This window comes from Carcharodon carcharias, chromosome 30, assembly GCF_017639515.1.
Source record: "Carcharodon carcharias isolate sCarCar2 chromosome 30, sCarCar2.pri, whole genome shotgun sequence".
NCBI lineage: Eukaryota > Metazoa > Chordata > Chondrichthyes > Lamniformes > Lamnidae > Carcharodon > Carcharodon carcharias.
The window spans coordinates 29,557,017-29,582,427 of NC_054496.1; the positions used below are offsets into that span (position 1 = coordinate 29,557,017).

At 45.9% G+C, this 25,411-nt stretch overlaps 1 protein-coding gene across 4 annotated transcripts in view; it reads right to left on the reverse strand.

The window, feature by feature from the left end:
- Nucleotides 1-203: 203 nt before the first annotated feature.
- pnpla6 (patatin-like phospholipase domain containing 6) overlaps nucleotides 204-25,411 on the reverse strand; it is a 187,504-nt gene continuing 162,296 nt past the window's right edge. For all 4 annotated transcript variants that reach the window (XM_041176990.1, XM_041176991.1, XM_041176994.1 and 1 more), the window contains 6 exons: nucleotides 22,403-22,551; nucleotides 19,862-20,014; nucleotides 17,098-17,214; nucleotides 15,778-15,865; nucleotides 11,752-11,906; nucleotides 204-2,357 (listed from right to left, as the gene is read on the reverse strand). In XM_041176990.1, the coding sequence (XP_041032924.1) occupies nucleotides 2,286-2,357; nucleotides 11,752-11,906; nucleotides 15,778-15,865; nucleotides 17,098-17,214; nucleotides 19,862-20,014; nucleotides 22,403-22,551 (734 nt within the window). In that variant the 3' untranslated portion in view covers nucleotides 204-2,285. The remainder of the gene's footprint in view (nucleotides 2,358-11,751; nucleotides 11,907-15,777; nucleotides 15,866-17,097; nucleotides 17,215-19,861; nucleotides 20,015-22,402; nucleotides 22,552-25,411) is intronic.

Here is a 25,411-nt window from a genome sequence, read left to right on the forward strand (position 1 = left end):
TGAGCTGAAATCAAGTCTAGTTAGCAACAAATGTAGTGAGACTGAAATCGGCCAGAGTGTCATAGTCCTGACCATTCCCGCACCCTCTCCTCACTACCATTCTTCCTCCATCTCTCTCCCATGGCCACAGCTGTCCCCCTCCCCATCCTTCTCCCCATTCCTGCCCCCTCCCATTACCACTCGTGCCACCCCTCCTCCCCCGCCCTGAACATTTCTATTGGTTTTATGCTAGGGGTGAATTCCTTTACTGTGAAAGATTAGGCCACCTTTCTCTTTCTAAACCCACTATCAGTATCATGCACTCTCAGACCAGGCAACAGATACAGAATCAACCTGCCGCTCACTCCAACAACATGCCTTAACCCCACATCTGAAACAAGACCACTCCCCGCTTGCACCAATGCATCTTTTCTGAGCTTCATACCTGCAGTTTTGCTGACCTCGAAGTCAGATCAAGACTGCAAGCTAGCAGTTCAGTTTCTTAAATTCGCATGAACCAGCAATGATGTTGGATGTTCCCTAGATCAGTTCACGCTGGGCCACTGCAGGCAGCCATGAATGGGACCTCTCCTTCCTTTACTCTGCTTATGGTTGAGCACAGGTGCCAGAGATGGAAGGTCAGCCTACCTGCCAGTTAGACGGCAAGTTTGGCCCTACCGAATAACCAGCATATACAAGCTGTGTGGATAGGCCTGTGGAATGGTGGGTCAATCCTAAGACAGCAGCAACTAGACTGTAATCACATGCACTCTGCACCAGGGCTCAATCGAATCAAATCCAGTAAAAACACTTTGCTGTTAGTCCACTCGAAAAACACCATCATTCTCCCCTCAAACTAAACAAAGCAGCACCTTGAGAAAGTCAAGGGAATAAAGTGGCCATTTAAAGTCACAGATTAAGGGCAGTGTAAATGATTAAAGAGCTACAAAACAATAACTTACCATAAAAAATAAACATTTCAATCACATTATCAGTGCCAGAAAGGAAATGGACCATATTACAGTCTCATTGCATCAATAGCCCAGTAAGCCGGCCTGACTTGGTGAGTTACAAGCCCATCACTGGAACAGCTCAGATTCAGGGTCACCCATACCCAGTGCTTACTGAACAGCTCCTATTAGTTTACAGTATTTAAATCATCACAAACAGCAGCGTTCTGCCTGGGGGTTTTCCTTGATTGTTACATGTCTTTGAACTATTTGTTTGCTGATGCTTGTTTCATAGATTTTTCCCGTCTCTTTAGTTTGTGCTGCACACTGGGTTCAAAGTGACTGGCAGCTGCCTCAGCGCTGCTTTAAACCAGCAGCTGTGAGGAATAGGAAAGTTGTCTGTGGGAACAGGCTGACAGGTTTATAGTGAGTAGGACATTTTCATGTCCGTCCTCAGGGCCCGGATTGAGTTTCATTAACTGAGACCGACAGGGGTCAGGGCCATTTGAAACTTGCTGTGGTGGGGATGGGGAAGAAGGGAGGAGAGCGAGGGGAGGGGGGGAAAGGGAGGAGAGGGGTTAAGATGTATTTACACAAAAATACAGTAACTCTTCTGCAGTGGTGTGGAAAGAAATATTTGGGTGTTATTTATACCATATGGGGGATATCAGAGTGAAATTCAGCCATGATCGTCTAATAAGTTAACCCACACAATGTGGCTCATTAAGAGTAGTGCATCATTAAATCGCTCTCGTTTTTCAGAATACTAACCGGAACTTCTGACAGTAAATTCAGCTGGTAGCTCACTATTGGGAACACACAGAGTGGGCATTGAGCTCTGCTGAAAGATAATGGGCAGTATGGGTGGGGTGGTGGGGGCGGGAGGTGCAGAATTCACTTCAGGGGCGTCAACAAAACTGGCCATCATCGGCAGTGATCAGTAGTCCTTGTAAAAATGAGTTCCTCTTTCATTTGGTGCCAATCTGGATTAACAGAGCGGACAAACACAGCCTAGCTTAGCCTGCGGGTCAAAGTGGGACATGGATTCAGCAGCTCAGCTCACACGAAGCTAAAAAGGAACCCTGCAACCGATGGCAAACTCAAACAACTGCAGTGGTCCGTGATGATCCGACATTGGCAACTTGGTAATACCAGCTTGTGTAAACAGGAAGGGATAAAGTCTCTGATAGAGAAGGTGATACGATACAATAAGCAAAACTCATTCCCAGAGAGTGGTGCAAGAGATGTTTTGCTATTCAACAAGGATAATTTTGTAATTCCCTTTGTTTCGCTAGGTTCCGTTATGGTAGCAGAAGTTGTCAGCCAGGCTGAGTCTGCAGAGTTTAAGCATCAGTTTCAGTAAGAGGCAGCTGGGGCTTCCTGAGATGAACTGCCAGGTTTGCGATTTCTTACATTACTCTGTTCATCCTGTGGAACAAGGAGAAAAAAAATTAAAGTGGTTTTCTTTATGAAAGATTCCTCAGGGTAAGTGCCTACCGGGGAGGGTGGGAAATTCATTAGATATCATCCAATATTTGCAGAATCTAGTAGCATTTGGTATGTCTAGTTTATAAAGTCTGTGATGGTCAGGTCAAGAAGGGGTGATTTGGTGGTGCTTTGGGGGTGAATTTGGGAAAGGAATGAAAATGTGTAGGGGTTGATGAGACTAAGGGGCAAGATTAAAACACGGTAGGCGCCTTAAAGAATTAAAAGCTGAACCACATTCCCACACCCCAACACTCCCACATCCCACAGATTCCCACTCCCCAACAATCCTACATCCCACAAGCCCCAACACTGAAACATTCCACATTCCCACAGGTTCCCAATCTCCAACAGTCCCACATCCAACATTCCCATAGATTCCCATTCCCCAACACTGCCACATCTCCCCAGATTTTCAATCTCCAACACTGCCACATCGCCCAGATTCCCAATCTCTAACACTGCCCCATCCCCCAAATTCCCAATCTCTAACACTGCCCCATCCCCCAAATTCCCAATCTCTAACACTGCCCCATCCCCCAGATTCCCAATCTCCAACACTGCCCCATCCCCCAGATTCCCAATCTCCAACACTGCCACATCACCCACATTCCCAATCTCCAACACTGCCACATCACCCACATTCCCAATCTCCAACACTGCCACATTACCCACATTCCCAATCTCCAACACTGCCACATCTCCCACATTCCCAATCTCCAACACTGCCACATCTCCCACATTCCCAATCTCCAACACTGCCACATCCCCCACATTCCCAATCTCCAACACTGCCACATCACCCAGATTCCCAATCTCCAACACCGCCCCATTCCCCAGATTCCCAATCTCCAACACCACCCCATCCCCCAGATTCCCAATCTCCAACACTGCCCCATCCCCCAGATTCCCAATCTCCAACACCACGCCATCCCCCAGATTCCCAATCTCCAACACCGTCCCATCCCCCAGATTCCCCATCTCCAACACTGCCGCATCCCCCAGATTCCCAAACACTAACACTGCCCCATCCCCCAGTTCCCAATCTCTAACACTGCCGCATCGCCCACATTCCCAATCTCCAACACTGCCGCATCCCGATTCCCAATCTCCAACACTGCCGCATACCCCAGATTCCCAATCTCCAACACTGCCCCATCCCCCAGTTCCCAATCTCTAACACTGCCGCATCCCCCAGATTCCCAATCTCCAACATTGCCGCATACCCCAGATTCTCAATCTCCAACACCGCCCCATCCCCCACATTCCCAATGTCTAACACTGCCCCATCCCCCAGATTCCCCCTCCCCATGTGCCCACGGTAATTCCAGATTTCCTGCTCCCAGTTTTCCTGGATGCCAAAAGCTCTTTTCCCATTCTGTCCTGACACATCCGCCCTGACCCCCCACTCTCTCATTAATAAATGCCCAGGGTTCTGCTCTATTCACAACCTGAGACTGTGGCCTTTGCCCATTGAGCCTTTACAGTGGCTGCCCCAAGCTTTAGTGCGTCCCTCAGCACATAGTCATAATGGTGTCAGGTTTATTGTGGTGGTGCAGCTGTGTCCATCCAGGCAAAGAGGAGACAGGAAGTGACTGCAGCCTTGACATGTCAGAGTTGTTGTGAATAGAGAATCTTCCTGCATTTCTTTAATTCACTCCTGGGACGTGGGCGTCGCTGGCTAGGCCAGCACTTATTGTCCATCCCTAACTGCCCTTCCACGTTAAAGGCACTATATACAGACGAGTTGTTGTTATTCTTTCCAGCAGGACCTGGATAATAATCTTACCTCAAGCAGTCTGCGAGCAATACCACACAGTTCTGCTTGTCATGCTCCCTGCATGGTCAGTGCCCCCTTCCCTGCTGGACCAGCAGCAGCGAGATGACACCCTTAAGTAGGCAGTAGTTGCCCACTTAAAGGCCTCTACTGGCAGCGAGGCAGGAAGGCTGTCCACAGGCCTTCCCACTACAGACTTAACCGGGGTGGAGATGGTAAGAGTGGGGTCCTCCCTCACCACCCTCCTGCCTGATTAAATGACCCCAACAACCAGGTAAACCCACCACGATGGAGGGCACTGAATTCCGCTCTCTGTGTATCTCTTTCTCTCTTTGTCACTGTATCTGTGTCGCTCTTTCGCTGTCACTGTGTATGTCTGTCTTACTCTGCAACTTGCTATCTCCTCTGAAATCCCCACCACTTACTATATTAACCTGAACACAGCAACTCTGACATGTCAAGGCTGCAGTCACCTCCAGTCTCTCCTTTGCCTGGATGGACACAGCTGCACCACCACAATAAACCTGACACCATTAGGACTATGTGCTGAGGGATGCACTAAAGCTTGGGGCAGCCACTGTAAAGGCTCAATGGGCAAAGGCCACAGTCTAAGGCCCTCCTGGCATAGTATACCAAGGGCCTGGAACCTGTAAATATCTATTGTAAGTGTAACAATAACCTATCTTTATATAGTGCCTTTATCGTGTAAATGTAGCGAGGCAATCAGAGTGCCATGTACTCTATTAAAGGAAACTGAACTGTATGAACTTTATGTAACGTCAAATTTAAACTGTTATGCACTTTTACAAATTTGATGAATAAAGTATATATTTTTGAAAGAAATGTGACACCAGCTAGGATTGGACAGTTCTTTTGTTGGCCACCAGTGCTACCGGTCACCCTCCCTCACCAGTGTCCTGTGGCTGCAGTGTGTACAATCTACAGGATGCACTGCAGTGGCACAACAAAGCAACTGGACCAGCACTTCCCTTCTTATGGCAAAAAAGAAACTTAAGGAACCTAAGAAATAGGAGTGGGCCATTCGGCCCCTCAAGCCTGCCCCGCCATTCAATAAGATCGTGGCTGATCTGCCCCAGGCCTCAACTCCTCTTTCGTACCAGCTCCTCATAGCCTCAACTCCCCGATATTTCAAAAATCTATCTACCTCCTCTTTAAATAGTTTCAGTGATCTAGCCTCCACAACTCTCTGGGGTAGAAAATTCTAGACATTCACTACGCTCTGAGAGAAGAAATTCCTTCAAAACTCAGTTTTAAATGAGTGTCCCCTTATTCTGTAACTATGTCCCCTTGTTTGAGATTCCCCCACTAGTGGAAAGACCTTCTCAACATTTACCCTGTCAAGCCCCCTCAGAATCTTGTACGTTTCAATAAAGTCACCTCTTATTCTTCTAAACTCTAATGAATAAAAGCCTAACCTGTTTAGCCATTCTTGATAAGTGAATCCCTTCATCCCAGGAATCAGCCTAGTGAATCTCTTTTGAACTGCCTCCAATGCCAGTATATCCTTTCTTAAACACGAGGACCAAAACTCTATACAGTACTCCAGGTGCAGCCTCACCAACACCCTGTACAGTTGTAAGAGGACTTCCCTATTTTTAAACTCCAACGCCCTAGCAATACAGGCCAAAATTTCATTTGGCTTTTTAATTACTTGCTGCACCTGCATGCTAACTTTGTGTTTCATGCACAAGAACACCCAGATCCCTCTGTGCTGTGCTTTTTTGGAGTCTCTCTCCATTTAAATAATAGTCTGCCTTTTGATTCTTTCTACCAAAGTTCATGACCTCACATTTTCCTACATTAAACTCCATCTGCCAAGTTTTTGCCCACTCGCTCAGCCTGTCTATATCCCCTTGTAGATTCCTTATGTCCTCATCACAACTTGCCCTCCCGCCTATTTTTGCATCGTCAGCAAATTTGGAGACATTACACTCTGCCCCCTCCTCCAAGTCATTAATATAGATAGTAAATAATTGAGGCCTTAGGACTGAACCTTGTGGCACTCCACTAGTTACATCTTTCCAAGCTGAAAAAGACCCATTAATCCTGACTTTGTCTTGTGTGTGTTAACCAATCCTCAATCCATGCTAATACAATACCCCCAATACCGTGAGCACCTATCTTGTGCAATAACCTTTTATGTGGCACCTTATCGAATGCTTTCTGGAAATCCAAATGCACTACATCTACTGGTTCCTCTTTATCAACTCTGCATGTTATATCCTCAAAGAACTCTAGCAAATTTATCAAACATGATTTCCCTTTCACAAAACCATGTTGACTCTGATGGTGTTAAGCTTTTCTAAATGTCCTGCTATTTCTTCCTTAATAATGGACTCTAGCATTTTCCCAATGACCGATGTTAGGCTGACTGGCTTGTAGTTTCCTGCTTTTTGTCTCCCTCCCTTCTTGGACAGGGGAATCACATTAGTGATTTTCCAATCTGCTGGGAGCCTCCCAGAACCCAGCGAGTTCTGGAATATTTCGATCAACGCCTCCAGTATCTCTGCAGCCACTTTCCTTAAAACCATTGGATGCAGACCATCAGGTGCTGGCGACTTGTCTGCCTTTAGTCCCATTAGTTTGTGTTAGGAGATAGAGATAGTTTAAATATGTTATATTTGTATTTTGTGGGCTTTAGCAATTAGTTTCAGCTTTAAAGTTTCAGTTTGATTTGTATTTCTGTATGTGTTTTAAGAGACATCAAATGGAGCTTTAGTTTCACTTTGAAAAGCTACTTACATTTCTAAAGAGAAGTCTATGACCCCTGTAAAACAAAAGTAAACACAAGAGTAGAAATAACACTGTTGCCTAGCAACAGGGGGCCAGATAGGCAGGATCCTCCCACAGACATAAAAGCAAAAAACTGCGGATGCTGCAAATCCAAAACAAAAACATCCTCCCACAGACATACACACAGAAGACAGACAGCAGTTTGATTTGGAAGCTGTTGGGAGTTCAGCTGGTTTTGGACTTGTTGCCAGGAGGGACTGGAGCAAAGGGGACAGACAGAAGTCTCAAGTTAAAGAAAAGCCACAAAAATTCAGAGAAGTGGAAGACGGGAAAGCCTAAGACCTTGTAGTCAAAGGAAGGAGAGGAATTTGGGAAAAGGTCCCATTAAGTGAAGTTAAGAGTGGGTGGGGGGGGAGGGTAGAGAGAAAAGCTCCAAGCTTCAGATTTAAAGAGACAAAAGCTGCAGGAAGCAGATTTAAAGTGAGAGCAGCTTGCAAGAGGCAAGAAGGTCCAAGGAGAGAGCTGAAGGTCTGTAATTCTTGCTATGGGCATGTGAAGCAGCAGTGTACTGTTGACAGCTGAGTCAGAGAGACAGAGTGCGTGGTAGACAGCTTGAATGCATGTGGTAACCCAGGAGACAGGAACATCGGAAGGAGAGTTTGAAACCCTGGAGGTGAGCCCTTGCAGAAGGCTTCTGAGAGAAAGCGTCGGTTTGGGAGAAGATTCCAAGGCAAGTTCTTGGAGAGTGGAGATTGGAAGCCCTCTTGTGAAGGACGGAATTCAGTGAGACTGGTTGGCTCATGGTGTGACAAGCTTTGGGGGGTGGGGGGGCAGTTGAGGAGAGATCCATAGCATTCATTTGAGATGGCACCCGTCACTTGGTTTCAGAGTATGGTGTATCTGACCACAAGGTGCCATAGGTTTACAGGGACTGGGTACTTACTGTGTACATTGGAGTATAAGATAGCTTTGTGACGTGTGTTATCCTTACAAATCTGTATATATCTGTAAATGTTTGGCTGTGGGTGAAGGAGTATTGTCAGAAGTTCATCTTTTCTTAAGATCATAAGACGTAGGAGCAGAAGTAAGCCATTCGGCCCATTGAGTCTGTTCCACCATTCAATGAGATCACGATAATCCTCAACTCCACTTCCCTGCCTTTTCCCATAGCCGTTGATTCCCTTACTGATTAAAAATCTGTCTATCTCAGCCTTGAATATACTTAATGACCCAGCTTCTACAGCCCTCTGTGGTAAAGAATTCCACAGACTGACTACCCTCAGAGAAGAAATTCCTCCTCATCTTTATTTTAAATAGGCACCCCCTTACTCTGAAATTATGCCCTCTGGTCCTCGACTCTCCCACAAGGGGGGGACAACCTCCCAGCATCTACCCTGTCAAGCCCTCTAAGAATCTTATATGTTTCAATAAGGTCGCCTCTCTTTCTTCTAAATTCCAATGAGTACAGGCACAACCTACTCAACCTCTCATAAGAAAATCCCTCCATACCCAGGATCAACCTAGTGAACCTTCTCTGGACTGCCTCCAATGTCAGTTATCTTCCCTTAGATAAGGGGACCAAAACTGCTCACGGCATTCTAGGTGTGGTCTAACTAGTGCCTTGTATGGTTTTGGCAAGACTTCACTATTTTTATACTCCATTCCCTTTGAAATAAAGGCCAACGTTCCATTTGCCTTCCCTATTACCTGCTGAATCTGTATTAGCTTTTTGGGATTCATGCACAAGGACTCCCAAATCCCTCTGTGCTGCAGCTTTCTTCAGTCTTTTTCCATTTAATAATATTCAGCTCCTCTATTTTTCCTGCTCAAGTGTATAACCTCACACTTTCCCACACTACGGCCAGGATTTTTCCTATGGCAGACGGGCTGGGCAGGAATGGGTCGCCCGCAATTGGCTCCGCGCTGCCATTTTACGCGGGTGGGCCAATTAGGGCCCACCCAGCGTTTTACGCGGCCGGTAGCGCTCAGCACTCCCTGCGCGGGCGGGGGGGGGGGGGGCGGTTGGAGGGAGAGTCGGGGCCAGCGCTCTTTCACACATGCGCGTGAAAGAGTGCAAAAATCTCCCCGAGGCATGGAGCTGCCTCAGGGAGATTGAATGGATATTAAAATAATTAAAGAATTGATGTAGAAAATTTATTTAAACATGTCCCCTTATGTGACTGTGTCACACGAGTGGGGGCATGTTTATATATTGATGAAAATTAATTTATTTATTTAATAAAAGCTTCAGGAAACCTCACCCAGCTTGTACCCGAGTCTCTGGAGTGTTTGTCAATTTCACGCCACGACAATTACCCACAGTTTTCTGTGTACAGAGGGGTTTAACCCTTTGCCTAGTGAAGTCAGTTCGTCAGCTGTGGCACATCGGCGATAAGTGGCCAATCTGAGGATGGCAATGCTGAAGGAAGGAATTGATCTGCTTGCAAGCTTGGTAATAAAAACAAAGTATTGCAGTAAAGCCACAAGACAAGTCTCAGTGCTCGTCTGCACAACAGCAAGAGGAAGTTAAAGGCTGATTCAAACTGTTAGCTGACCAGCAACCTTGATCTACTGACTGTAAACATCATGAAGGTTGGATATCACGTCCAACATCAGTTCTACAAGATCAGATCACTGACAGAACCTGCACCTTACACACAGCAGCACTTTATTCTTCTCTCCAAGTGCCTTTATACCGATGAATGTTACTGCCAGCTAGCTCACAGTCAGCAGCAAACCAACTATTGCCTGGTACTCGTACAATGTCGGTGATGGAACACGTGTCTTTCTGCACTGGACATTTTCCACTGGTCAGTTCCTACTGTGCACTCCTATCTCGATCTGCCCCCTTATTTTGCTTCTGCTCTGTATTTTGGTCCGCTTTTTTAACCCGCTCCCTTTGTGCCCAGTAATGGACCCTGGTGAACTCAGACTAGGTGTGGGCCAGCCCTGGCCTGCTGAGCCAGATTATCCAGTTTGGGGGTTCATGAGTGAGCAGGGGCATAAACCCATAGGGGCACGGAGACCGTTGTAGTGGCGGGGTATGGTAGCATAATAGTAATGTTACTAGGCTAGTAATCCAGAGGACGGATTAACGCTCTGGAGACATGAGTTCAAATCCCACCATGGCATTGGGGAAAGTTAAATTCAACGAATTAATAAACCTGGAATAAAATGCTCATCTCATTAATCATAAAATAACCAGATTGTGGTTAAAACCCCATCTGGTTTGATAATGACCTTTAGGGAAGGGAAGGAAATCTGCTGTCCTTACCACGCTGGGCCTACACGTGACTCCAGACCCACAGCAGCGGGGTTGACTCCGAACAGCCCTCTGAAATGGCCGAGCAAGCCAACTCAAGTCGTATCAAACTCCCACAGGAAAAAGGCACTGTGGGTGTACCTGGACCACATGGACTTTAGCGCTTCAAGGTGGCAGCTCATCACCGCTTTCTCAAGGGCAATTAGGAATGGGCAATAAGTGCTGGCCTTGTCAGCGAAGCCCACATCCCAAGAATGAATAAAAAGCAGCTCTCTGACTTGAGGTCAGTTAACGAGGCACAGAAAACGACCCTCTCTGAACTGTACTTAAGAGTTTGTCTACCTCACAGGCTGAAAGTGACTGACACCAGTCCATTACTTTACACAGGTGCACTGCACACCAGCTTTCCAAAGATGCTGGGTCACTCAGCCAATTCAATTTGGGTTTAGCGTATCAATCAGCTGCAATGTCCTCAGGCTTTGGGACGGTATGAAGAGTCACAACTCGAAATGGCCCTTGCTAGAAAAGGGGCGAAAACCTCTAGGGTGTGTGATTCTCTCCACTGTAGCTCAGTTACTTGAGGAAGGGACACTTGGTGAGGCACTGGAGGGCCGCTCACTGTACCCAAGGCCCAGCATATCTCCATCAGGCTACACCTTGGAAAGGAGTGTGTTTTATTGGAGCATGCAACATAGCACATGCAACTCCAAAGTCATCCACTACCCATGGACCATCAGTTTGATGACCTAATTGATGTGTGGGAAATCTGAGCTAGGACATTTGGGAGTCAAATTAGGGAGCACATTTCACAAAAAGAGTAAATGTCAGCCACGGCTCAGCGCATAACACTCTCACCTGAGCTGAGTGGTCAGGGGCCCCAAGTCCCGTTCAGAGACTTGAGTAAAAACATCACAACTGGCATTTCTATGCAGTACTAAGGGAGTATTGCACTGTTGGAAATTCTGTCTTGCAGATGTAACGTTATACCAGGCACCCCTTTCTTTTGCATGTGAACGCAGAAGATCCTATGGTACCGTTCAAAGATGAGCCGGTCAACATTTATCCTGCAACAAATTACCTGATCATTGTCACATTGCTGTTTGTGGGAGCTTGCTGTGCACACACTGGTAGCCCTTGTTTCCCTATTTTGCAACAATAGCTACGTTTCAAAAAGTACTTCATTGGCTGTAACCCATTTAGATTGTTCTGTGGTTGTGAATGTCTAGTGAAACAGAAGATCTTTCTTCTCTTATTTAGTTAGTGGAAATCTCAAACTTGCATCCGTGAGGTTGATTCATTTTTGCTGAGTAAGGGCAGAAAGGGAACTGGGGTGGGGAAAGAAGTTGAGGTGCAGGTCAACTATAATTGAATGATGGAACAGGCTTGAAGGGTTGAGCAGCCTGCCCCGCTCCTAAAGTCTTAATCCTTCACTGGAAGTCTAACACTGTATGAGCTTGATGGACTGTGAGGGCCTTTTCACAATTGATGTGCAATATTTGTGGACGGGAAATTCTGTAAAAGTGACAATTCTGTCTTTCACTTACCATTTGAAAAGCAGATTCCTGACTCCATTCAGTAGCTGGGTGGTTGGACACCGGATGTTCCTGGTCTTCCAGCTCCTCAATCTCATCTTGTTCCTCATCCCTCACTGCATCCATCATATCGTCCTCATATTCAGTCAGATAATCTGATTCGTCTGCTACCATCAAATAAAGAAAACACAAAGCATTTCACTGACAAATTCCCTGGAGCCCTCACACCACCATCAATAAACTTGGCACCTCTCTCTCAGGGTCTTAGGACACAAATGGAAATGGTAGACGATTGGTTACCACTTCCGTCCCACACTAGAAATGACAAGTTACACAGAAATTGTAGCATTGAAAAAGGCCATTTGCTCAATGCTCTATACTGACTTCCTCCCCCTTGTAAACTTCATCCACCTTCTCATCCTTGTTGCTCCCTTTGAAATTTGGCATTCTTGTGTCTGTCCCGATGACTGCAAGACAAAAAGCTTCAATAACATGTCTCTTTTTGAGCAATATCATTCCTTTTGTTTATTTCTTTCTCATGTGCTTATCTGACTTCCCCCGAAATTCATCTATGCTTGTCACCTCAACCAATCCATTTGGGCATCCCACATTTTCACCATTCCCTGGGTGAAGATTCCTTATTGGATTTATTAATGACAATCCTACATTTATGGCCCCTAGGTTAGATCTCGCCCACAAGTGGAAAAGTCTTCTCTGCCTTGACCCAATCTAACTCTTCTACAATTTTGAAGGCCTGCATTAGGTAACCCTCTCACTCTTCTCTTTTCTGTTTGCTCTTCCCGGACAGGAATAACCTCTGAGTTCTGCGACTCTTCCTTGTGCTTCAGTGTCTTTCTGTAATATGGAGTTTTGATGAAATTATTGCCACAAAATCTGCCCACAGATGCCGAGTGCCCTCATTTTGTGCTCTCACTGAGGTTTGGACGAGGTTGCATTTTAAGAGAAGCGAAACTGAGAGTGCTTTTGCAAAATACCCCGCTGGCAGAGACCATAATAAAATCACATAAACACCAAGCGTTACTAAGAAATAAATGAACAAGCATTGACACTACCACAATTTCATGTGCGGAGGATTTGTTAGTCACTCCACTCACGCACACTCAGGATTACGACAGTACAACAGAAGTGGCTTTGACAGTACAATGAGACTCGGCCAACAAGGCAAAGCAAAGCCAGTGATGCTGGCTGACAAAATGCAAAACCAGTTCACTATCAGACACACACTATGTGCAGACTGCAGTTTGTTTCTAACTTGTAAACAGACACTGCTGTAGGGTCAGAGCTGCCAACCTCCAGGGCTGGCCTGGAATCTCTAGGAATTAGAGGTTGATCTCCAGGGCACTGCTGGGAGCAAACCGGGGAGAATAATAAAAAAAAATCAGTGGGGAATTAAAAGAAAACTCATTCTTGTTTTCATTTGGTTTGAACACTTTGATTACGCACTGCAAAAACGTTGGAGATGGGAAGAAAAAGGATACTTGGATGATTCTTGATTGTCAGTGGATAAAGATTCTGCTCACTTTGCAATTGGTGATTGACTTGTTGGACCAATGCTGGGAGCTGGGGCCAGGTGACAAAACCACCAGAATACCTCCAACCAGAATGGGCAATCCTACCCCAGGGACAAGGGCACATTTTAACCACCTTGAACTACTAAACTGACCAGCTTACAAACATTTAGCTGCTGTGCAGTACAGAACTTGAGTAATACTGACATAATACTGACATGCTGTCAAAGCTTTTCATCTTGCACTCATCAGGACTGATTTGTAAGAATACCAATTGTAAAGGGAACAATTTATACTGCATAAGAATAGAGTGCTGATTGGTTGGCAAGAGGGCTCTGATTGGTAGAGGCATCGCCATGTAGAATGCACCAGGGAACAGTTAACTGCCAAACTTCAGTTTAAATTCAAATCCGGCTGGTCGACTCCGACTGGTCAAGGCGTTGCCATGTGGAATGAACCACAGAATGGCTGTCCCCCAAGCTTTCGTTTAGTTCGAAAAGGCACAATGTGTGGTGGACATAGTCTTTCTGTTTGCAAAGGATAGGGCTCTGTGTGTGAATATGTGTAGTTTCGAGCATTTACATTTTTTAAAAAATTCATTCATGGGATGTGGGCTTGATTGGCTGGGCCAGCATTTATTGCCCATCCCTAGTTGCCCTTGAGAAGATGGTGGTGAGCTGCCTTCTTGAACCGCTGCAGTCCATGTGGTGTAGGTACACCCACAGTGCTGTTAGGGAGGGAGTTCCAGGATTTTGACCCAGTGACAGTGAAGGAACGGTGATATATTTCCAAGTCAGGATGGTGAGTGGCTTGGAGGGGAACATTCAAGTGATGGTGTTCCCATGTGTCTGCTGCCCTTGTCCTTCTAGGTGATAGTGGTTGTGGGTTTGGAAGGTGCTGTCGAAGGAGCCTTGGTGAATTCCTGCAGTGCATCTTGTAGATGGTACACACTGCATCGGTGGTGGTGGGAGTGAATGTTTGTGGATGTGGTGCCAATCAAGTGGGCTGCTTTGTCCTGGATGGTGTCGAGCTTTGAGTGTTGTGGGAGCTGCAACTCATCCAGGCAAGTAGGGAGTATTCCATCGCACTCCTGACTTGTGCCTTGTAGACGGTGGAGAGGATTTGGAGAGTCAGGGGGTGAGTTGCTTGTCGCACTATTCCCAGCCTCTGACCTGCTCTTGTAGCCACAGTATTTATATGGCTGGTCCAGTTCAGTTTCTGGTCAATGGTAACCCCCAGGATGCTGATAGTGGTATCAGTGATGTTGATAGCCTATGGTAACCCATAGGTCATGTGGTCAATTCCCACTGGGACAAACTCTGCTCGTCCATGGGTTGGCAACAGAGATAGTGGTATCGGTGATGGTAATGCCATTGAACATCAAGGGGCGATGGTTGGATTTTCTCTTGCTGAAGATGGTCATTGCCTGGCACTTCTATGGCATGAATGTTACTTGCCACTTGCCAGTCCAAGCCTGGATAGTGTCCAGATCTTGTTGCATTTGGACACAGAGTGCTTCAGTACCTGAGGAGTCACGAATGGTGCTGAACATTATACAATCATCAGCAAACATCCCCACTTCTGACCTGATGATGGAAGGAAGGTCATTGATGAAGCAGCTGAAGATGCTTAAGTGAGCCACACTGCGAGCCCAATTTCTGGGTTGGAAAACAGAAATCCCCAATGCAAAATGAGTTAGAAATGTATTCTGTTGTCGATTATGAAACTCTCAGCACACAGCATTGATAGGTAGAGCAGAAGTGCACCCATGGCAAGTGCCAAAGCAACACTCTCAGCAAGTGCCAAGGCTTCACCCAAAGCTGCATCTATAACTTGCACTGAAACTGCATCCTACAGGAGGCAGCGGGGTGAATGCTGGCAAAGCCACATTTATTGCCCACTCCCAAAGTGCTGGGGGCTGGCAGAGGGTCAATCACATGGCGTGGGACTGGAGTCACGTGTAGGCCAGAGGGGACGGGATTACAGGTTACCTACCCGAGGGGCTGGAGTGACCCAGGGGGCTATTCTAAGGATCCAGCTGCATTCACAGTCATTGTGGTATCTGTTGCCAGCCCATGGATGACCAGCGTCTGTCCCAGTGGGGTTTGAGCACATGACCTATGGGTTGCCAGAGCCATCATACAACACGACCCAGAGGGCAGGGCATTGAAACCCAAAGCACAGTCAGCCAACAAAAATATCGCACTCTCACCATCCAGCTGCTCCTGAAAGGGTGTGTGGGTTAAAGTGACATTATTGTACACAGCAGCAGGAAACAGAATTTATAGAGCTACCAGTTTCTTCTGTCTTCTGGAAGGCAAGTGGGCACAGGGTTAAAAAAAGGATTTACTGCAAAATATAATGAAATGGGCCAGAATTATCCATTAAAATGACAGCTGGAAGTCTTCCTTAATCAATCATTATTTGTGCCCTCGCCTTTCTGGGCTGGTCTCAAGTTGAATTTTGAGGGTGTTTACTGAGAAAATTCCAGAAAGTGGACACAGCTTACCGTCTGCCACAATGTAGCTCTTTGGGGGTTCAATCCGAGACACTATCTCAGCAAGGTCGGTGAATGCAGCGTTTGACGACATAAAGGCCTGTAAAAGAATGCATCACAATAAAGCAGCTTTCAGTATGAGACACTGGGCATGGACCTGCCGACAGAGTGCAGCAACTTGGTAGACAAACAGAGGAGGTGGAATCCTTCACATTAGGACATGCCTGGTTCTTATTTACACAGCATCTTTAACATAGTAAAAACGCCCCAGGGCGCTCCAGAGGAGGGTTAGCAAACAAAATTTGACAGGGAGTCACATAAGGGGTGATTAGGGCTGATGACCAAGAGCTTGATCTAAGGGGTGGGTTTTAAGGAGCGTCTTAAAGGGGGAGGGAGGAGAAGAGAGGTTTAGGAAGGGAATTCCAGAACTCAGGGCCTTGACACCTGAAGGTCTGACCACCAAAGGTGGAACAATTGAAATCAGGAATGCTCAGGAGGTTATAACTGAGAGAGCAGCTAGTTCAGGCATCAATTACTGTAATGAGACAGATACAGAGACCATTCTTACAGGATATAAGCCTCTTTTATTTAAAATGGAACACACACACACTACACAGAGAAATTCAGACTCAGACACACAGGCAGAGGCTCCCTGGCGCACAGGCAGAGGCTCAGTTATACAGACAGACATGTGAGCACACAAAAACTCAAACACACATTCAGAGAGAAACAGACTCAAACACACAGACACAGACACAGGGGGAGACCCTGACAACAGACATTCAGACTAACAGATACACCTCTCCCAGATTCTGACAAACAGACACACGGATACAGAGAGAGAGAGAGAGACTGACTTAAGGACATACAGGCACCAGATGTATTATCAGGATAAGCAAAGACGGACAGGCCTCATTTTCAGTGAAGTTCTGCTTGGACAGGGACAGACAGAGAGGGGCAGAGACAGAATAAAACACAACCAAACCATGGGCTGGAGAGACTGTGGCCAGAAGTACAGACCCGGGTCCTCACCCATTCTGCACCGAACACTTCAACACCATCCAATCCTTGTCATTTACAGCGGAGACAATCTGCTCACTCTACCCGATGCCAGCATTCTTACTGCTGCTTTAAAGGCATTTTAAAGGGGTGTCCTTTACAGGTACTTATGATTGGCTGTGACCCAGTGAGTGAACTTAGCTGTTCCTGGATAATAACCAGAGGGCTTAAGGTGCCCTTAGCAGAAATTTGGAGTTAATGGTATTGTCCCTGCTGGACGGAGCTGTCTGCTTTAAAAGTGGGCCGGGTTAAGTCCTGGGGACCGTTACTCACATTTTTCTTCTTGATTTCGTAATAGTCGACTGACTTTCGGTCCTTCAACATCTTGTCGATAATGTCTCCCCTGCTCCAGCTACTGAACACCACCTTCCCATACTGGTACCCGACATTCTGTGGGCAGTCAGGAAATGAGCTGAGGCAGGATAATACCAGGCAGCAAAACAATACACACTCAACCATCAACGTGGAGCAGATTCCCAGCCTCCAGGTACTGGCACGGGTTTCAGGGGTGACAGCGATAATGCCCCAGTGACCTACAGCGAGCGAGGGAGAGGCAAGCTTCCCCAATTTTGGGCGGCTCTCTCCTCCTCCCGTGCTAGTTCTGATCGGTTTTAATCCAGCTACAATGCTGACAGCTCAAAGCCCTGAAAAGTCATTCCAGCCACTGAACTGCAACTAAGGTCACAATTCACTAATTGAAGTAGACAGCCATCCTCAAGTGGTGCATCATTTCATATAGTTGGCAATAACCCATGCAGTTGGACTTAACCTAGACTTCAGGAAACAGTAGGGGCTTTCCTGGCCTCCATCAGCCTTTATTCTACCCTCAGATACCCAGCAACAAAATAAATTGAAAATCCAGGCAACACATTTCTGGATCTGGAGCTGGGAATGAGGTAGGGCAACTGAACCGAGGGCTGGATTTTCAGGACCAGACCCGAGAGTTGAGGGCAATGAAGGGCAGGCAGGAGTGTAGAGTTCATGTCACAATCAGATCAATCATGGTCTAATTGAATGGCAGAGCTGCCTCTAAGGGTCAAATAGCCTGCTCCTGCTTCTTATGTTCTTACAAGAGAACCAAGGCAAGTCTCAATCTGGAGGACAGTCTCAATAGAATCATACAAAAGAGTCCATTCAGCCCACAGTGCATTGGCCAGCTCTTTGAAAGAGCCATCCAATTAGACCCACTGCCCTGCTCGCACTCCAGAGCCCTGCAAATTTATCATATATCCCTGTGTATTCCTCCTCCCATTCAATCTGCTGCTCTTACAGGGGAGCCTCTTTAAATCAGACACCATAAAATTATTTGCATTTATGTAGTGCCCTTTATGACCAAACATCCCAAAGCGGTTTCTTTAATTCTTTAATGGGGTGTGTGTTGTTGGAAAGGCCAGCATTTGTTGCTGATCCCTAGCTGCCCTTGAGGAGATGGTGGTGAGCCACTTTCCTGACCACTGCAGTCATTCCCACAGCTATAAGGAAGGTAGGTCCAGGATGTTGACCCAGTCCGTGCCCATATGCAGCAAGACTTGGACAACATTCAGGCTTGGGTTAATAAGAGGCAAGTAACATTCGCATCACACAAGTGCCAGGCAATAACCATCTCCAACAAGAGTGAATCTAACCATCTCCCATGACATTCAGTGACATTACCTTCGCTGAATCCCCACTATCAACATCCTGGGAGGTTATCATTGACCAGAAATTGAACTGGACTAGCCATAAAAATATTGTGGTAACAAGAGCTGGTTAGAGGCTAGGAATCCTGTGGTAACTCATCTCCTGACTCCTCAAAGCCTGTCCACATCAATAAAGCACAAGTCAGCAGCGTGATGGAATACTCTCCACTTGCCTGGATGAGTGAAACTCCAACTACACTCAAGAAGTTTGACACCAGCCAGGACAAAGCAGCCCACTTGATCAGCACCCCATCCACCAACTTAAACATTCACTTCTTCCACCACCAACGCACAGTGGCAGCAGTGTGCACCTTCGACAACCAACCAAGCTCTCAGTCGCTACCAACTAGAAGGACAAGGGCAGCAGATGTATGTCCACTTGCAAGCCACTCACGATCCTGACTTGTAAATATATTGCCGTTCCTTCACTGTCGCAAAATCCTGGAACTCCCTCCTTAACACCACTGTGGATGTACCTATACCACGAGGACTGCAGTGGTTCAAGAAGGCAGCTCACCATCACCTTCTCAAGGGCAATTAGAGATGGGCAATAAATGCTGGTCTAGCCAGCGACGCCCACATGCCCATGCAACAATTAAAAGAAAAATTAGGAGGCAAAAGTGAGGGTTTAGTACATTTCAACAGTGACTATTCTTCCAGAAGTACACCACTGGCTGTAAAGCATTTTGAAGTCATGAAATGCACTATGTCAATACAAGTCTTCCTCTCTGTCTACTCTGAATGTGCAGAGTGGGGCTGGTGACTATGGAGTGGGAGGTATTTTTATTCTATTTCTGTGATTCTCAATGCTCAGGTCTGTTGCTCTGGTTAAATAACACAAGCCTTTGGCTTTGGCTGGTGAGTTGCGTACACATTGCAAAATTAACAGGTGCAATGTAACCAATACGGAATGAAAGTTGGCACATACAGAGTAAACACAGTCAGCTCATAATGTATTGGTGACAAGCCCCTCAAGATGACCCTTATACTCAGCTATTTCACCTTTCACGTACCCTCGATCCAAACACTGAGCAACACAATAGATGCAAGAAGTTTGCAAAACTCCAGAGGGAGAGGGAAGGCAGACAGGCACTGGATGGTAGCCGTGTAAAGACATGACTAAATGTGTTTGGAAAGGACAAATCACTGGCTACTTGGGTGCATGAAACCATAGTGAACACATACTTCAAACGGAACTACTGAGAGATTCAGACAAGTTCAGGACTGTAAGGAAAATGTAGGGGGAACTGGGATTAATTGGATAACTCTTTCAAAGTGCCACGATGGGCTGAATGGCCTCCTTCTTGCTGTCCTATCCTTGCATTCTCAGAGAGCATAGCTAAGAGATGTACACTTACATAAATTTCATCAAACTTGCCGAAGTCCATGGTTTTGAACCTGTCAATAGGCGGGCGGATGTATTCGCAGTATGCACTGTTCTTTACCAGCTCTAGCTGTCGAACACAGGAGACATAAGCCAGTCGAGACTGGATTTCTGCCATATCTGGCACCTAGAATGTATCAGACCAACGGTGCGTTACATGGGATCTGTAAACATCGCCATACAAGGCATGCACATCTGTCTTAAAGGAGCCCGTTTTCATACTGGAGGTGTGATCCCTCCATGACATACGCAGGGATACTTTCGCTAACAGTGAAACGCATACTGCATAACAAGATTACAGCAAGTGAGATGGAGATGGAGAGAAAACAAAATAACAGGGGGGAAGAGGGAAAGCAAGAAAGAGTGTTAATCAGCACAGAGAAAGAGGATCGCAGTTCGAGCCATTAACATGAACTTTACATTTCTTTTATCATTTGATCATTCGGTCAGGGGTTCCTTAAGATTCTTGACTCAGCAACATTGAACACAGGTGGAAATTCGAGCATTATGGCAGCTCATTATTCCCAGCCCTTTATCGTCCTCACTTTTTTTTTTGAATTGCACAGGAGCATGGTCCACTATGCACCCCACCCCCCTCCCCACTCCGGCAAATCTTGCTTGGGTACGGTCCCCCCACCCAGCGAATCAGACAGGCTCACAGTCTCTCCGTGACTCATGAAGGGGTGTGGACCCTCTGTGAATCGGGTGGGGAATCAATCTGAAATGGTGAAAAGCATCTGCGCTATGATTCTGTCGATGAGGTTGCATGCTTCTTCTCTTCACCATCCTTTCCCTGGCAAAGTAAACTCGTACAAGCTTCACTCAGCTCTCAGTGATATTTTCCCATCAATACACAGCTGGATGCCAGATTTGGACACAACCCAGCTCCATGTGTCATAGCTTGAGTAAAATCCATGACCAACGGCTGTCTATTGAACTGGAGTGACTGCAGTGTATTTCAGTACAAGTCCCAGAATGCCTTTTATCTCAAATCTCTCAGTTCATATATTTCTACTCACAAGTGAGAACTAGTCATAATAAATCACGTGAGTATTGGTTGACTCTCCTGTGATTCAATGCATCATCCTGTGACAGCATTCATATTTACACCTGTTCCAATGTAGCTAGGTCTTTGTACATGAGAGAAAATGTGTGCGAGAGAGAGAGAGAGAGAGAAAGAGAAGGGAGAGACACACACAATGACTCAGGCCAGAGAGTGAGGTACACAGAGGTGTACAAGAATGAGAGAGAAGGGGATGGGGGAAAGTAGAGAGTGAGAGGTAGCAACAAAGGACAAACGAGATGGCACCTAACACAATTCAGAAAGTACGCGCAAACATTCTGGGAGCAGTCACTTCACCATAGTAAACAATACACTGCTCAGAAGGAAAAAACAGTAAAAACTGGGGAATAAGAGTACTAGTCCGAATTGGTCTCGTATACCTTGAAATGGAACCCCAATAAAAACTGGGGAATAAGAGTACTGGTCCGAACTGGTCTCGTATACCTTGAAATGGAACCCCAGTAAAAACTGGGGAATAAGAGTACTGGTCCGAACTGGTCTCGTATACCTTGAAATGGAACCCCAGTAAAAACTGGGGAATAAGAGTACTGGTCCGAACTGGTCTCGTATACCTTGAAATGGAACCCCAGTAAAAACTGGGGAATAAGAGTACTGGTCCGAACTGGTCTCGTATACCTTGAAATGGAACCCCAATAAAAACTGGGGAATAAGAGTACTGGTCCGAACTGGTCTCGTATACCTTGAAATGGAACCCCAATAAAAACTGGGGAATAAGAGTACTGGTCCGAACTGGTCTCGTATACCTTGAAATGGAACCCCAGTAAAAACTGGGGAATAAGAGTACTGGTCCGAACTGGTCTCGTATACCTTGAAATGGAACCCCAGTAAAAACTGGGGAATAAGAGTACTGGTCCGAGCTGGTTTTTCCTTCTGGACAGTCACAGATCTGGGCTCCAAACACAAGGAGGGGGGCATGTGTAAGAATCTCTGGAGATGGCGAGGCTGGGAAAAGGAAAACTCCCTCACATTTTTACGCACAAAATACCAACATTAAGCTCTCAGTATAGGTGTGAGCACCAAATTGTTAAAATCTCCCTGCTGCAGTGCCACAACACAATGAAGGATTGCACAAGGAACAATGGAAAAATTGTAACCAAAAATGGCTTAATCTTAACCTCGATGAAGTATTTATATTCTTAGAGATTAGGCGGTGAGTGGGGCTGTCCACTGAATGATGGACAGATGTGTGCAGTGCACAGTAGTAACCCTGTGGAAATGACCCACAGTCATTCAACGGGTCGGCGGGATGCTCCGAATAGCGCTCAGAGTGCGGGCTGAACTGCTTTCCGAGTAAGCGGCTATGGATTAGCTATGAGAGATGGAAGCACTTCCCCAGCTCCCCTCTCACTGCACCAGCCACTCACTCCAACTCCTTCACAAAAGTTCACTGTGTAACGGACTGAAAAGCAGACGTTTCTGCGAGTTTCCTACTTTAACTTTCTCTGCCCACGGATTTAGGCGTTTCCAAAGCAACCACCATCCTGAAAGGCTGTCTCCATAGTTACTCAGCTCAGTTTCATCCCTGCTTCCCACATCAATGGCAATGACGGTTTTGGCACCCATAGTTTTGGCGATGTCAGCTGCAATTGCAACAAAAACAATGTACTTAATTATTTAAATAGTTAAATTTAACACTTGATCTGAACTGGATACGAATATTGCACACTGTGCAGTGCACCAGCTGGCCCTTGGACTGAAGCTCTCTGAAGACTATCCCCAGGAACACACATTTGGTTAGTCCTCCGAGAATCACAGTACTGCTTTTGCACCACATCCAAAAACAATGCAAAAATATTCCATTCTCATTACACTGTCAATGTATACAAGCTGCATTGCACTCCACTTACCGTAATCCACTTTAAACAAGATGATAAACAAACTAGCAGAGGAGCAACTTTATTGGTGTTTACAACAATTAAAATATTCTACCAATACACAAATTTAAAACATATCTTTTTGCATAAGCTTCTTCAATGAATAATGAACTCCATATTGAATGACAGATGCTTGGGACATTAGTTCAAGGCAGTAATTTCATCCTGTACTTCAGATTATGCCAAATGTAACTCGACAGTAGTTGAGACCAGTCAGCTTACTGCAATATGAGATGCAGATGTGGGGTTGGGAGTAGAGTACATAATATCTCAGGTTTATTTCTGCAGAGAATGGTACAGTAATGCGGGATGGTCTATGCTTAAAAACTCAATGAAAAACTAGCAATATTAATCAAGTGATGATCAACCATTATACAGGGAACACATCTGTGGAGCAAAATGAGGAACATAAAACGTGGTCACTGCGAAGTTGTGCTGCTGGGCTACAGGAATGTGGTCAGAGGTAAATAGCATGGCCACTGCAGGGTAATGTGGTCATTGTATGGCCACCTAACCAGAGTATAATAGTGAGGCCAATGTACAGTAACGTGACCTCTATAAAAGTGAGGAAAGAGACATATAACAACAGAGTTGGTATATAACAGGATGGCTGAGGGGTAGCAATCTGGCAGGTGGTAGCTTGGTCATCTTATAAAATGTGGCCAGTATTTGGAAATGTAGCTGATGTGTGGCAGAAGCAATGTGTGCAATGTGCCCAGTTGAAAATAAATTGGCCAGTGTATGGCAATGTGAATGGTATGTAACGTGACACCAACTATCGTTTAGGTCAGTGTGCATTATACACACAGGGGTCAGTAAAGTTGACAGTATCTAACAGTGTGGCAGTGCAACAGCACATTTAACATTGTGACAGTGTTTAATGATGTGGACAGTGTATGACAATGCAGTTAATGACATCTTAACGAGAAGAAAAGGTTAAAGTTTTGGGTCCCATTGGGTAGGTAATTTGGTTGCCATGGTGCTAGGCAAGCAAGCCAGAGGATTGGGAGCATGGAACCATGCCAGTATTGTTGAAGCTAGCGTAGAAGGTTTATCATCTTCTGAAAGCTGGATGTATTACTGCCTTTAAACACATTCTTACTGTGTAAACATCAACAATGTTTTACCATTTTTTAAATTACTGTTCAATATAATCTAGAAATATGTGGGTTTCTTTACCCTGTTAAGTAGATTTTCATTATTGCATCGATGGTCATCATTATATTATACAAATTCACTGACAGCAAAGTTTCCAATATATTTTGATTAGTTTTTGGAAGTGTGTGGACTGAGTTGCACAGTGCAGAGGTTGGAAGTGTGTTCATGCCCAACATATTGACAAGTCCTGATTTCCCCTCTCACTCTCCTGTTAATGACTGACCCAAGAACACCACTTAACATTCCCAATCACCCTTAAGGCTCAGAACATCATGCAGCTCCGAGGGACTGAAGGAAGGGGTAAAAGGAAGGGATAAATTAAGGTGTGTGTTTGGAGAAAGTTCAATTTGGTAAAAGAAAATCTTCTGGCTCCGTTAAAATAGCCCAGGGATGTAGACCGTCAGTGTGGAGCCTCCCCATAGATGCTCAGTGCAGTTGCATTACAACAACTTCCACTTACAAAGCACCTCTAATATAGTAAAACACACCAAGGCTCTTCACAGGCAATGGTCAAGCAGATGGTCAGGAGTTTGGTTGAAGAAGTAGGTTTTAAGGAGTATTTTAGAGGAGGAAAGAGAGGCACAGAGATTTGGGGAGGGAATTGCAGAGCTTGAGGCCCAGGCAGTAGAATATGGCCACCAGTGGGGGAGCGATTCAGGTTGGCACTGCACTAGAGGTCAGGATTAAATGATTGGAGGGCTGTGCGGCTGGAGAGGATTTTAGAGATAGGGGGCAGCGAGGCCATGGAGAGATTTGATAACAAGGATGAGAATTTTAAGACCAAAGCGTTACTTAACTGGAAGCCAACGTAGGTCAGTGAGCACAGGGGTGATAGGGAGCAGGTCATGGTGCAAGTAAAGGTGCATGCAGCACAGTTTTGGATAACTTCCAGTTTACGGAGGGTAGAACGTGGGAGTCTGACCAGGAATGTATTGGAATAGTCAAATCTAGAAAAGCATGGCTGAAGGTTTCGGCAACGAATGAGTCGAAAGCGGGTGCAGAATCAGGTGATGGTGTGGAGATGGAAATAGGTGGCCTTTGTTATGGTGCAGATATATGGCCAGACCTTCATCGCGGGGTCCAGTCTGACTCCAAGGTCGCAAGGAGTGTGGTTCAGCCGGAGACTGTTGCTAGGGAGAGGGGTAGAGTTTTTTAATCAGTGACCGATAACAACGGCTTCGGACCGCCAAATATTTTATCAGAGGAAATTTCCGCTCATCCAGTACTGGATTTCGGACAGGAAGTCTAATAATTTAGCAACAGTGGAAGAATGGAGAGAAGCGGAGGTGAGGTAGAGCTGGGTGTGGTCAGTGTACATGTGAAAGCTGACTGTATTTTTGGATGATGCCCGAGGGGAGCCAAGGGTAGATCCTTGGGGAATGTCGGGGGCAATGGTCCAGGAATGGAA